Source organism: Haliotis rubra, unplaced genomic scaffold (assembly GCF_003918875.1).
Source record: "Haliotis rubra isolate DU_JTF1 unplaced genomic scaffold, ASM391887v1 Scf546, whole genome shotgun sequence".
Taxonomy (NCBI): domain Eukaryota; kingdom Metazoa; phylum Mollusca; class Gastropoda; order Lepetellida; family Haliotidae; genus Haliotis; species Haliotis rubra.
This window is the reverse complement of record NW_025767242.1, coordinates 235,307-250,980: the sequence shown is the minus strand read 5'-3', so window position 1 is coordinate 250,980 and position 15,674 is coordinate 235,307. Positions and strand designations below refer to the sequence as shown.

Here is a 15,674-nt window from a genome sequence, read left to right as displayed (position 1 = left end):
TTGTATCAAGATGCATTATGTTACATATTCAATTATGATGCAATGTTGGGATATCCACACTTATAGCACAATATTTATCTATGCATTTAATCGTGAAGCCATATTGTAGTATTTGTACTGATGTATTGTGTCAGCCCTTTCACAAAGTAAGCTATAAGTTAGGGACCGTTCATAATATATGGCTAGGGGGATGATGATGATTTTAAGGGGGGAGGGGGTTGTCACCCATTTTGTCCTGTGGAGGTAGGGGGGTCATCAATTTTGTGCACATGTACTAGGGGGGTCAGCAATTTTGTACATACCAATATTAAATTAATATGCTTAAAATTATGGAAAGGGGGGAGGGGGTAAGGGGGCATTGATTTTGTACACAACATGCAGGTGGGGTCACTTACTTTAAAACAAGAACATAAATTTTAGAGGGGGTCATTCACATTGTACATGCTTCTCCATAAAAAATCATCATCACCCCCCACCCCCGCTACCCATATATTATGAACAGTTCTTAGCTTTGTTCTAATGTTGCCAAGTTAACATATTGGCTGTTTGCAGCCTTCACTGTGATGAATGCACCAAATCTCCTCAACAATGTAACAAAGAAGGCAAAGGAAGTCTTCAAAATGTGTTTACTGGTCCAAGAACACAAAAACTGTATTAGCAATATGGCAAGTAACTCTTTTTCAAAGATTAAAACAGTGTCAATATCAATTTTCAAATTAACTGCATGTGTTATAATAGGGTATGTTGTGTTGTTGGTAAATGTCTATAGCACTCCATATTTACTTGTCATAAAGTATTTTCCTTTTCAGCATTAACCAATGACATCATGGGAAATGTCTTAATGTTATTGTTAAGTTATTGTATATTATTTAATAACACCCTGTATCAAACAGTGTATGGAGTCATATGTTTCCATGACAACTAAACACTTGATCAGCCAAATGCAGAGGAAAGTCCCTGAAAGTGATAAAGAAACCTTGTCACATCTGAATGTCCTACAAAATAATAACTAAAAGAGAAATCCTGTTCTTAATGCGTGTGACCGTGGACGCACATGATGCTTCAAAGACTTCCTTTAACAGTTTGCAGTAAACAACAGCACAAAAATATGAGAATGACAGCAGTGTAAAATATTCAGCCTTATCTGCTATGACCAGTCATACTGTCAGCTGACACACAGATAAATAGTCCACATCATTTCCAAACACTCTACCAATCATGTGACCTGTCAATCAACCAATCAGTAATCAGCCTTCATCTCCAGCAGGGCCCTGACTGCTGTGTCCCTCAGTGTGTTTCTTGGATGCATGTCGTGGTGGCTTGTACCTGGAACAACAATACGGGCAATAAAATGACAATCTCATTAAAAAACAGATGCTTCACTCTTATATGATACTTCTGTTTGTGAGATATGATAGCCTGTCTAATGTCAAGCCAGGTGAGCAAATTTTGACTACCAAATATCAATGATTTGGGTTTGGTTTGTTGTTCAACACAACACACGGCAATATTCCAGCTATATGGCGGCGGTCTGTAAATAATCGAGTCTGGACCAAACAATCCAGTGATCAGCATCATGAGCATCGATCTACACAATTGGGATACGATGACATGTGTCAACCAGGTCAGCAAGCCTGACCACCCAATCCTGTTAGTTGCCTCTTATGACAAGCATGGGTTACTGAAAACCAATTCGGTTTGTTCCCGGAATGCTGGCATGTTACGGTTGCTGAACTAATCAGCTGTTGTTACAATCACACGGGTCGTATCAATTAGAATTTACAATTTACATGTAGGTGTTAGTAATGGGTGGTACTTGTATTACTAAGGAAAATGAAAGAAAGATAGATGTGACAATTAAAAGACATTTTATTCATGTAAAGCAATGGACATATATCATTCATTACAACCAAACGGATTTTGCATGACACAACTTATAACATAACGATTTCTTCCACGCAGGCCCGCAGGTGGGGGTCAAGTCACAATACTGTAGCCGATAACTTTCTTTGCTACATTCCCATGGTTAATGTCCACTCACCAGTATGTAGATACTAGTCAATGTGCGTCTTTATATTTGGTCTTATAATCCTAATTAAATACTTGTATGCATTTTGAAACTAAATAAAAGCAGACGATCTGCTGAATACTTATAGTGAATTTATAACAGAACTGTAATATCTAGACATTATATAGTTTGCCAATGTGAATCATAATTAGCACACACCCCCTAGTGCATGTTGTCTGTCTCATTACACTTCACGCAGCGAAAACAATGATTCTGTTGATATGCTACGACAAATGAATAAAACAAAATGCAAATATTAAAAATTAAAAACAGATTAAAGTTATAGGAACAATATCAGGCCATTACCTTGTTCGAGGAATGTATCCATCAATATCCACAAAACTGTTCCAAATGATGTGTCTTTTAACAGTTTAATATACGAAAAAGTGATAAATCTTTTCAGGTATTGGTGTATAGTCTCATTGGTCACCCAAGATAGCACACCTGGCAACTAATTGCATATTGTCCGCCTTTCTTTAAAACAGTAATTTAGTTAGCCAATAATGGGCAATCAATCAATGTATTGCCGGGTTAATCCTTTGAAAGAAGGACGTTGTTTTTACGCTAGACACCGACCACGACAGAGTGTATTCAGTATAGATTAGTAAATCTACATACATAAACACTACCTTTTGACAATTCCGCTGTGTAAGATAAAAGTAATTAATCAATCAGCTGTGTTATCGGTTAATCCTTTGATCGATGTTTATAATGTTGAATATTTACTCCAGACACAAGAAATGCAAAATGGGACCCTTTGTCGGTAATCTAAGTGTGTTACCACTAATTATACCTGTTGTAAATTCATTAACTGACCATCAAGTGAATGATGACAAATAACATATGTAGGTATATACCACCTAACACGGGTTACAAATGAGGGAGTATTAATTGCTGTATTGCATGTGAAAACTTATGGGCCGACACTGTTTTGAGAATACAAACAGATTTTTACATGACGCGATTAAATACCGAGGTAAAAAACACAGAAATGGGATCAATTTGAATCAGTCATTATACAAATAGGGCCTAACGACACCAATCGATTTTGACAGAATCGTCTATGAAAACAAGTTGTAACTCGAAACTAGGCAAAGCAGGAGACAAAACTAAATGACAGTAGATTGTGAGAACATATAGCTTTCATTTTCCACAACAATTGTCACGATTTCAGGTTTATACAAGCCTGTAAACAAGATAATTTAACCCCTAAAATGTAGATGAATTCTGCATCGCCCCTCAAAGCTATTCCTCATATGACGCCACAGATGCTTGGCCCGCTCTGATTGGTTGAAATTTCGCTTCATGGGTGAGAATTGTGCACTGTTGTCAAAAAGGTCGATTTAAGTCAATTAAAGGTCGAAATGAGTAGTTTTAATGACGGGTTTCATTTATAACGATGCCAGTTGGTGATTTATGTATTTTTACCCCCTAGGGTTTATGTGACCTTTAATACTTGAACACCAAAGGACAGCTAAGGCAGTAACATTTACAATACACATAATACACATCTACAGGCCCACATAGTGGGATACAGTATCGTGGTATTGTTCCCGAGTGATCTGTCCATTCATGAGGTGACGTTTAGCCAAATCCAGGGCGTTGTGAAGCTCTCTATACTTCGTCTTAGGCGGAAGACGACCCCCGGCATTCAGCTGAATTAGGATAATTTCGGTAGCGTTCTGCTCCTGTCTCAGCAAATCGACGAATTTGAACAGGTTGGGGTGACTTGCAGCACGCTTGTTGAAGTTGGAGTGCCAGCCTTCCCCATGCCCCCCCATAATCTTCCAATTAACATGCTTCACTGCTTTGCCTACCTAAAACAAAAGGTGCCAGCATTCCGGGAAGACGCCACCAATTCTCACCTGAATCTTCACAGGTTATATGGTAGAAACAACAAGGGAAAGTGCAGGGCCTTATATAAATGGAACCCCTAATCCACCCCCTATTCACTGACTTACTGACTGAGTTTGGTTTTACGCCGTTTTTAGCAATATTCCAGCAATACCACGGCAGGGGACACCAGAAATGGGCTTCACCCCCTATTCAAACAGTAACAGATTTTGTATGCCACTTTTAGTAATATTCCAGCAATATAATGGTGGGATATGCCTGAAATTGGCGTTTTTGGCGTCGTTGTACCTATGGTTTGAACTGATCCCAGGTATTCAGTGTGAACACCTTGTCAATCCTGAACAGGGAAGCATACACAACTGATGAAGCTAGACTCTAAGACATATTACCTTTCCCATTTTTTATGATTGAGATTGGAAAAGTCCTCCAGCTGAGCGATGTCCTTCAGGTATTTTGCCAGTTTTATCAACTCTGTATCCGATTCACGGTTGAAGTGAGCTTTCTTAAATGGTTTGATCTAAACAGAAAATGTCGACAAATATTACTTTGTCAGATTCAGCTGAAAATCAAATGTGACATTAAAATGTGTAACTCTCCCACAGATCAACAAGAGTCATCAGAAGATGACATATCCCCCCGGCCCCCACTTATTTGAAAGAACAAATCATCTGACAGTTGTTTAAATGTCCAGCTTGATTTCTTTTTAAGACTAAGTCCAAATCGTTTCCATGGAAATCATGAAAAATATAAATGCCAAAAATCTGGAATAGCGAAAGGCATCACTTCAAGATCTGCCACATATATCTGCCAAATTATGTTGAAAGATATTGAATGTTTTTTTAGTTGTGCTCCGGAAACAAGGCCCACCCCTCCCTTATGAGACTACACTCAGCACCATAATTGAAGGGTCATGCAGATAGTAAGCATGTTATAAGTATGCTCAACTTCACCAGGTCCATGTATGACACCCTACATATCTAGGTGTCCTTTTGATATGGACATGTATAACCATCAGTACTCACTTTCAGGCCATTCTGTGGATTCATGATGAAGTTCCGGCGGATATCATCAAACATGATTGTGTTCTTTGCAGACCATTGTTCAAACTTGCCCCAGATAACCCCAAGTGGTTTCACCTTAAACAACAAAAAAAACAAACTTGGTTAATGACTCAAGTTTCAAATTTCAAATAACTGTGAACTAATCATCCTGAGTATCACTGGACTACATGTTTTTGGACATTATCTGTGTCGAGATCACAGATGACTGTGTTTGTATTAATAAGCTTATGATACTTAAAATAGATGTAATATGGTATTGTTAATGTGGGTTATTAAATTTTGAGGGGTTTTGTTGGCTTGTTCCCATTTCACCTACATCCCATTTCGCCTACACCCTTATCAAAACAAATTTACGCCTGAGTGAACATAGGATTTGTATGCTGTAGTTTAATGGACTAACCCAAATAATGAGAAACAAACTTATAAATATCTCAAGTATATATCAAATAATATACATGTAATCATAAACTTGAACATGTCAAGTTATATCAAATCACATAAGCACAAATATATCAAGTCACTGAAGATATCAAGTTTATATCATTGTTCTCAACAAATCTAATGTATTTGCAGTTTAATTAAATGTCCAGCTGCGTCCAGAAACTGCAGCACTGTCTTTCTTCCAGTTGCTAACTGGTCCTTCAAGCGAGTCAGTCTAGCATCCAGTTCCTTGTACTTGCGAGGACGTGAGCGGACTCCAGCACCATGGTCTATCTGCAAGCGAAGTCGTCGGTCAGCTGACTCAATCTTCTTGATTTCCATGACAAATTCATAGAGGTTAGGATGGGACTTCTTCAACCTCTTCTTTAGTCCCAGATGGAAGCCTTCCAAGTGGTTGTTAGTTCTCAAGCCAATAGTTTCATGTTGGTTCCATATCTCTCTTGGAAAGCGTGCGTCGTAGTCCACCCAGTTGGCCATGACGTAGTCATTGAATCACCGGATGGATGGAGTGTTGGGTCCTGCATCCATTACAGCCATTGAAGGATGGCATGGTTGCTGCGTTCACGTCTTCAGCTGCATTCAGCTCATCATCGTAGAGTGGAGTGATGTCGGTCTGCACACGTTCACGGAGTCGGCTTAGAAGACGTGTATGGTCTTCATTCTCTCTGGGATGGCAGTGGTCAGATGCAATGGTGATGTGGTCCCCTATGGTACTGCAACGTGCCTTGCATCCTGTCTGAACACACTTCCAGTGTGTTGCCACCTGACGTTTCACATTCAGTCGATAGCGATATCCATCATACAGAACTTGCTGCCTGCCTCTCTGTGTCGTAATAAATTCTACTCTCTGAAGAAATGCGTTTGCCATTTTGACATCACAAACAACATTTAATATCCCTTATATACTTTATATTAAAACAACAGTACACGGAGAAGAGAACATAACAAAATTGCACATTGAGCAGGAACCCTGAGAGAAGCCACTTTATTAAGGCTTTATTAAAACAACAAATCTTATCAACATAGATATAAAGTGACTTTGATCTCAAACCTATTACAGTAATTTGCATTATTAAGCAACAAACCACTTTAATTAATAAAATAAAACAGTAAATGTATTCTTTTGACGACACTGAGCAGGAAATGTTGGCCATCCCATTCACTGAATGAGGGGTGGATGAGTTGCCATCCTCAATTACTGTAGGCGAAATGGGATGTACTCATGTAGGCGAAATGGGAACACCCCGTTTTGTTAGATTACATCCGGTAATACTATGGGAACAGGGTTGTATTCAGGGAAGCGTGGCCAGGTATGGCCAGAGAGCTGGGGAGTTAATTGATAAACATTAGGGAGGTGTAAAGTAGCTTGGGTATGGGAGGTCAGTATAAATAGTGGGAAAGGGCAGTAGTTTACAGTCAGCCAGAATAACCATTGTGTTCACCTACATGGGTTCAAGCAACAGATATTCTGATACATTTGTACATCTCATGCTGGCTGGTGTAAGTTTTTATTGTTATTACTTTTGTACATGACTGAGTATAATCGCGAAAAGACTTCTTAATTGATGAATTATTTCTGGATATATATGTATGCTTATATTGTAACATTATATAGCCACTTAATGAAGATGAAGTCACTGTTCCATTTAAACAGTTCCACATTTGGAAATGTAAATCGGAGTACAATGTAGTGTGTACAATGTAATAAGTATAATACCTGTATTGTATTGTAGTGTCCCGGAACTGGCCAGTTATCATTTGAGTAAGGAGAAGTCAAATATCTCCAAGACAAGGGTCTCTGTTACTGAGTAAGGAGTATCTCCATAAAGAGTGAGATGTAGATGGCACAGCCATCATCAACTACACAGGCCCCTTCTGGGAAACCATCGCCTGGGTGTGAGAGGTACCACATCTGTACACAAGAAGTGTCATAAAGTGGAACCAAAGTGCACTGACATTCTCATGAGAAACTGTTACACATCTGAAAGACCACAGAGTGGCAGTTTTCATTCTTGTTTATTTCATTTCTTTAGTATTCAATTCTGTATTTAGTCATTGTTTATATTAGTGTGGGTATTAAGCTATTAGTATAGCCAGTAGTGTTGATAAGGTAAATGTAGCAATATTAGAGGTAGGCAGAAATATATGTGCAGCTAGTTTAGGTAGCCAGTTTCATTAGTTGTATTAGTCCTTCTTGAATTAGTTTAGATTATATTATAATTATTGGGGTTTAATTATACCTTAAGGGGAAGAATAAAGTTTTAAAAACTTATTCTATTGTTGTGGTTACTTTGGTATGTGACAATCCGCTCCATGACAGCCACTTTCACCGGGATTCCTCTTGCTATAATGAGGGTGTGCCATCACACAAACAATGTAATAAATTGACTAACAGGATCGGGTGGTCAGGCTCGCTGACTTGGTTGACACATGTGTAGATTGATGCTGATGCTGTTGATCACTGGATTTTGAGGTCCAAACTCGATTATTTACAGACTGCCGTCATATGGCTGCAATATTGCTGAGTGCGGCATAAAAGTAAACTCACTCAGGATAAAGTTGTACATAATATACGAGTGAGATCTACAAATGTGTCTAATAACCCTTAAAAGAGGAAATGTAATGACATGGGCCAATGATAATCATTTTGTTGGCATCTGAAGATGCCTTAAGTTATTCCAACTGTACCTCGATGACCCCATACTTGGGTGTGTGCACACTGATCATTGCATCACAGTCTACATAGAAGGAGATCTTGTAGTTAACGTTGGTTTCAACTCCCAAACCCTTCATCTTTGTCTCGATCCATTTCATGCCCGTGGCAGCTGCAACACAAGGATGTTGTTGAAACTTTGTAACATAAACATGGGTAAAATAGCGCATGCGTTTTGTCAAAATCACATACAAGTTTAACGTAATGAGAAAAATGTAATTTTTATAGTAAACTTGATATTTTATACTTATCCTGACTCATGCTTATTATGCTTATCTCCATTTTCTATGCGAATGATAGTGGAACACTTGAATCCCTTGAAGAGGACGTAAAAGTTCCCTCACCCACGAGTTGCCTCCCTTGAACCCTTTTCCCTGCCAAAACAGTCATGTGACTTGCCATGCTTGTCACTCTCCTGAATAAGCCCTTGCACCTGGGTTTGCTGGGAAACCCGATGTGCCTTCTGCGGGGAGGTTGGGAGGGCTTGGCACCATGAGTCAGGATAAGTATAAAATATCAATTTTTCTTTAAAAATTACATATTTTTCCTTATCCTGACTTATGTTTATTATGCTTCCAGAATCCGATGGAAATGGTGGTGGGCCAGGCCACTTCGTGGATTCATCAGCTGTCCTTAGATACGTCCTGTATCCCCCCCCCATGGGAACTGCGTAACGGCACTTCCTGTTCTTCCAACTTCTGCTATCAACTCAGGGAACCACATCTTGTCATATTTTCTCTAAGACAAGTGAATCTCATAGATTCATGTGGATTTTAGATATACAGTCAACTCTCGTTAATCCGACACTTGTGGTTGCATAGAAATATGTCGGATTAACGAAAATGTCGGATTAACGAAAATGTCGGATTAATGTATCTGCATGAAAATATCAATGTTTACTAAATGTCATGATCGTCATACTGTTGCATGCATATCAGAAATGGTAGATCTAGTTATCTTAATCGTATGTAAAAATATTCACAGAAATAGAAAATAATAACAATACATCCTTGTTATCATTTATTAACATTCATAGGTGGCATAACATACATATATAATCACATATTCAATCAGTTTCATATCTATTTCATAACCACATCGGCACAAAACTCATGTTTGTTTTTACCGCATATCAGCAGCCATTATGACCCGGATGTTGAATATGTTAGTTTCCATACAACTTATTCCATCCTAACACGTGGACGTCAGAGTGAACAATCAGGCATTTATCATAACATTTATAATTTATAACATGAAAAAGTCTTTGATGGTCATTAACATCAAAAACGTTTAAGTGGTGTGTCAGAAATGTTTGCAAAGTGTTCAACAATGTTTTGGCCTCAGATAGATTGAAGCATTGGAATCAGTCGTAGAGACGCTCACCACTAAGCAGACTGCTTCAGGATGTCAGATACAGTCAATCATCCAATCTTCACATAAAACTTCTGCTCAGCAAAAGTGACCCGTTGTGTTGTCTGGGTTTTGTCTTTCTTCAAAAGGAGATTTCTGTCTTGATCAATGGCTTAACTTCTACTCGGGCTCGCTTAGCAGGTGGTGTAGTCGTGACAGACATCTTGTGATGAAAACTCATGTCGGTTGTAAACATTTTATACAGCTCGCTCTACTGATACTGATAACATCGTCTCAATTAATTATCCTGTGTTCCTAATTAACAAGTGTGATGTACACCGACGTCAGTGTCAAGCAGCCAGTAAGGCACACGCTAATTACCACTCACCTGTGATTGTTTGTATACAGTCGGATCATCCGACCGTCTGTGTTGATTGTCGGATTAACCAATGTTTTTTACAATGTATTTACAATAATCAGTTGCTAGAGTAGATTGCTGTGTCTGAGTCGGAATGCGTGATTGTCGGATTAACGAGAGATGACTGTACTAGTATCTTCTTTTTACTAGTTATCTATAAACAACCCATAGATTATGATAAGATCGTTACCATAAAAGAGTTGCAACCCCTAGCGTACAGAGTCTTAATCACTCATGCTAATCTGGTCTAGACGGTGTGCATGGACCGAAACTCTCCAGAGTGAAGGTTATCAACAAGTAAACGTGATAAAGGGTGATATTTCCAACTCAGCTCCTTTGTGGAACCGGGAGGCAACTTGTGGGTGAGTGAACTTTTACGTCCTCTTCAAGGGATTTAAGTGTTCCACTAACATTCGCATAGAAGGAGATAAGCATGAGTCAGGATAAGGAAAACTGCAAGATTTATGGATGTCAACTTCTTGCTCCTTCATCAAGCATGCACTCCGAAATGTCATGTTATTCACAATAAAGAAGTTGACATCTTGCTTTTTTTATGCATTCCACTTCGAATGACCTTCAAAGATTTTATTGTAATGATATCAATGTATGCTGCAACCTGTATAGCTGACAAAACATTAGACAGGATTTGAAGCCAACTGTGTATGAATGCTTTTCTTGTTGAGCATCTTTTTTTTTCAGATCACAAATCTAAAAACACCCCAATGGTGTAATAGACACGAAATTTTATTTAGTTGTGTTTCCCAACATTATGCTAACCAGATGGGCTTTGCAATCACAGAATCATGATATCGTCATTGCATTCCAGCATGTCTGTCTCACAAATGTGAGAGCTGATGTGGAGATAAAGAATGAGTTTAGTTTTACACTGCTTTTAGCAATATTCCAGCAATATCAAGGGAAGCAACTCTGCACAGTTAATTGGGTTAGGCCACCATGCACCCAAACAGGTCATATAGAATTATGACAGCAATAATGTTGCATTAAGCAAAAAACATTGAGTGAGTGAATATGGTTTTACGCGCTTTTGGCAATATTCCAGCAATATCACGGCAGGAGAAACCAGAAATGGGCTTCACACATTGTGCCCATGTGGGGAATCAAACCCAGGTCTTCAGTGTGATGACCAAAACATTTTAACCACTATAGTACCCCACCGTTCCGCGAAAACCCCATTAACATATACTAACACCAGATGACAATGTCATAGTCTTCATATGCTGAGGCAAGAAAGTCATGAAGGTGGGGCCTCATCAACTCCAGGGCATTCTCCGCCACTGACCTGTGATCTGTAATTAGGCAAGAAACACACATCAACTTTATTCCGTTCATTATGAGAAAAAATCATCATACAACAGTTCATTAAATTCACTACAGTAGGAAGGGATTGCTTCTAGATTCCTTGGAAGTTAGTCAGGATAAGAAACAATATGTAATTTTTAAAGTAAAATTGATATTTTTATACTTATCCTGACTCATGAGATCAAGCCCGCTGGAAACACTTAGGATTTCACAGCAGATCCAAGTGCATGGGCAGAAAAATCAGGAGAGAGTGACAAGTAAGGCTGGTCACATGACTGTTTGCGCGGGAAAGGGCAAAAGGGAGGTAACTCGTGGGTGAGTGTATTTTTACGTCCACTTTGGGAACTTCAAGGGATTCAAGTGTTCCACTACCATTCACAAGGGAAAGGGAGATAAGCAAAAGATCATGAGTCAGGATAAGAAAAACTTGAACATCTCTATAAAGTTCTTACCAAACAATGTATAATCTATATCCAGCACCAGCAGTTTCTTGCCAGGACGAGGTTCATTGAGGATGTTTATCTTGTAATCTTTCACTCTCCTTGCCACTTTTTCAAGATATTCTTCTCTGAGGTAAGATGAAGAGCAATTGAACAGTGCAAGCTATTGGATTTAACTTGATAATAATGGCTTCCAAAAGAACTGTATTCATCACTGGACACAAACTCTAAAACTGAACTCTAAAAATGAGCATCTGTATAAAATATACAATAGTTTCCTTGTGGACTGTTGACAGTTATTTGACTTGATACATCTGGAACTATACTCTGACAGAACTTTACAAAGTAGTCAAATGTAACAACTGTCACACTTGGGATTACACTTTCTTAGTAAAGTAAAAACACTGGTACTTATTTGGGTTGAGTCCTCCAGATTTGAACTTACACTTGTATCATCAGCACACAAAGTCTGCAATCTAACCCACTGAGTCTCAGTAAAATGGAAGTCTGACAACTGGTACAGGAGATCACATACCTTGTATAGCCCTCGGACAAACATAAATGGGCAGTGCCTTCCAGAAAGTGGTCAAATTACAAATGTACAAGTCAAGAATAAGGCTTATGATAATACGTTGAAGGTAAACAGATACTCCCCATAAAACCAAAGCATTTGCTATCCTTGTATATGTTGTTTATTCACCATCCTGACATATATACAAGACATGTATTCACACACTTTAGCATCAGCACTGATAACAAATACAGCATCAACATGATCAACAAAATCATGAAAATATTCTTAGAATTCATTCCTAGTCTTATAACCATTTAACCACTGCAATTTCTTTTGTTTCAGTTTAATAATTTCCCCAAAACACAATGACAGACCTATGACTAACTTTGAGCGCTATTCTAATATATGTACCTGTTTTCAATGGCAATTTCTTCTTCTTCAATATCAAAATCGTTCACTACTTCTGGCATATCAGCAGGTGGCTCAATGACCTTTGCCTGGAATGAATTGAATCAGTGAAATGCATTGTGTTTAGTACTGATTTAGTGAGTGAGTGAGTGAGTGTAGTTTTACGCCACACTCAGCAATATTCGAGCTATATGGCGGCAGTCTGTAAATAATCGAGTCTGGACAAGACAATCCAGTGATCAACAGCATGAGCATTGATCTATGCAACTGGGACACCTAGAAAAGTATAATACTTTATGGATATTATTTATTGATGACACTAGTGACTAAACCAAATCAGCGATCCTGATCAACCGATCCCGTTAGTCGCTTCTTACAACAAGCATGGGTTACTGAAGATCAATTCTAACCTGGATCTTCACAGGTTTCTGATTTAATGAGGGAGGAAATGAAGGTTTTAGGCAGGGGATCACCAAAAATGGTGTTCTATCAAAGGAGTTTTCGTGTCTTGTGTAGATTTTCTTTCACTGAGGCAGAAAGTTATGAATTGGTAACAGAGGTGGTAAACGCCAAATCATTATAGAAAGCTGACATCTGATTGGCTCAAACACCTGTGCAACCTTCATGTTGACAAAGCTGTCAAAGTTCAGGGTTCAACATGCTTCATTACTTCATTTCATTATGTAAAATAAGCTACTCACAAAATGCCATGATATTTTAATTGTTGTAATATGAAAGAATCAGCTTATAATAAAGCTTTTAAAAGTTGTAACCACTAGTGCATTCATGCATTCAACATGGATCCTTTCAAACTGCATTATTGACTACAATGTTGGGAAACTTACCAGCTCTTCCTCCCTGGTGCCAACAAGCATGATCTTAGAATTTGGTTTCAATTTCAAAGATGACAGAGACATTCCATCCTCTAGCTGGTTGCCTACAAAACAAGGGCAATAAAGGACATCATACAAGTGTACTTTGGGACATTATCTTAAGGATGCAATGAACCTCCTATGAGGGGAAAAACAATACATATTATGAATATAGGGTTACAAAATACTTTTACAAATGTCACAACACTTCACCAGCTGATGTTTGACTCATCGTACTAAGTAAAATAATCACAAAATGTATCATTTAACATGTTTTGATACTTTTGACACTATTATTTTGTCACCTGAATGACCAGTGACCCCATTACTATCAAATGATAGCACAACGAACACATTTGTTGTGAATTTATGTACTCTATAAATGAATGTATTATTATTATTATTATTATCAAATGAAATGTATGAGTGTTGACTTTTTTTTTCAATGTGATTTACATGGCAATCTAATCTGTCTTCTTACAACAATAACTGCCCTGTATCAAAGGGAAGCTACTCTTACCCTAGTCTGTGAAACATTACAGAGGTCTGTGTTGTTTAATTTCAACATTAAGGTTATTATAAACTTTTAATATATTTATGCTCAATTTCAAAACACTGACATTAGAATTATTGCTAATTTTCACACAAGTAAATGCTTAACTTATGTGCAGAGTGATAACTTCTGGCAATTCAAACATGGTAAAGAATTAATGACGCTGAAGGGGTCATTGTCGGCACAGGTACTACAGATACGTTTCTGTATACAGATATGTACCCTAAACAAAGTCAAAATACAGATATGTACCCTAAAAGGCGGACGAGTCCATATTCCGCAATCGAAAACAGAAACTGTATGTAGTTGTTCCCGTTCAACTGGTTCTGAGTGGTATTATGCATCAGGCGTTACTGTGTATTCTCATTACTTACAGATAACGCAATCAAATGTACCTAATACAACAGTATGACAGTTCCGATCAAGAATACGACATAGTGGGAATGGAATCTTCCTAGGGTACGTTTCTGTATTCTCATTATGGGCAGGGTACAGAAACGTACCTGGGGTACATATCTGTAGTACCCGTGCCGACAACGACCCTTCAGCATTAATAACACAGAAATTGAGAGTGATGTCCAGTACTGTGACTTCAAATCATCAACATGTTATCGCAGTATCTGACAAGATGATAACTTCTCATAAGATTGACAATGATTCATAAAATTCTTCAAATTCTCTGTGTTTCTGATTAGTCACTTTTCTGTTCATTGACCGATTCTGATAAATAAAATGGCGGCAAATGTTTGTTTCAAAGACAAATTTGGTAATAATACAGAAGAGAGTCTATAAAAGACTGAAAACTGCATCAAGATGTTCTGATGCTAAATGCTGACACCGAAATAAACGAATACCGTCTGTTGACGTCGAGAAATAAGGCTGTAGCATTGGGTCGTTAGGATATTCTATTTGAAATGACAAAAAGCATATGTTCCGTGTCTAATTCCATAATTTACAACTGTTAACAGTTTTTTTGCATTTACACATACTATTATGGAAAATGCTACAAAAGAACACGGTGAACTAACGAGCGCAATGAATGGTACAGGCTAACATGACCAGGTGTTACAAAATTCTAACCGCCACTGATTTAATGCAACAATACCTTTCACTTTGAGGCCAAGAAGTTTTTGTCTCTCGGGACATACTTGTGTTGCTTTATATATGGCATTTTTTAGGTCTGATACCGTGTCAGTATCAACAAGACCTGTTATTTTGTGTTCTTCTCTTTGAAACTTTACAATCAAATCTCCCACTTCTGTCATGTTTACTAACTTTGTGCACTGACACTACATTCCTACGCACTGGTAACTTAAAATTCCACTATCGGTGGGTGGAATTCCCTAATATCCCGAGATACTCTGTAAACTTAAATGAATATATACTATATTATTTTAGTTTGTTGTTTTAGAGTGATATGCATGAATATTAAAAATAAGGAAATATGCCAAACACAATTCAGATCAACGTATGTTATTGGTTATATAGAAACTACTACTGCAGGTACAAAGACAAGTAAAGTGTACTTCTATACGAGTCCAATGAAATAATAATTTACGACGTAAATTGACAATTGGCTGATAGAGGCTTCGGTATAATGTTTTATTTAGTTAAACAAACACAATGATGGCGATCTTATTATTACTTATCGATTAATGCGAA

General features: G+C 38.0%; 1 protein-coding gene across 1 annotated transcript; it reads right to left on the bottom strand.

Moving 5' to 3' along the window:
* Positions 1-337: 337 nt before the first annotated feature.
* LOC124253607 (ubiquitin-like domain-containing CTD phosphatase 1) lies at positions 338-15,287 on the bottom strand. Its single transcript, XM_046687412.1, has 9 exons — positions 15,118-15,287; positions 13,433-13,524; positions 12,591-12,676; positions 11,678-11,793; positions 11,114-11,212; positions 8,113-8,249; positions 4,945-5,058; positions 4,312-4,439; positions 338-1,326 (listed from the first exon to the last, which is right to left on the bottom strand). Exons 1-9 carry the CDS (start codon positions 15,275-15,277, stop codon positions 1,248-1,250), a joined length of 1,011 nt encoding a protein of 336 aa, XP_046543368.1. The 5' UTR covers positions 15,278-15,287; the 3' UTR covers positions 338-1,247.
* Between the last annotated feature and the right edge of the window lie 387 nt (positions 15,288-15,674).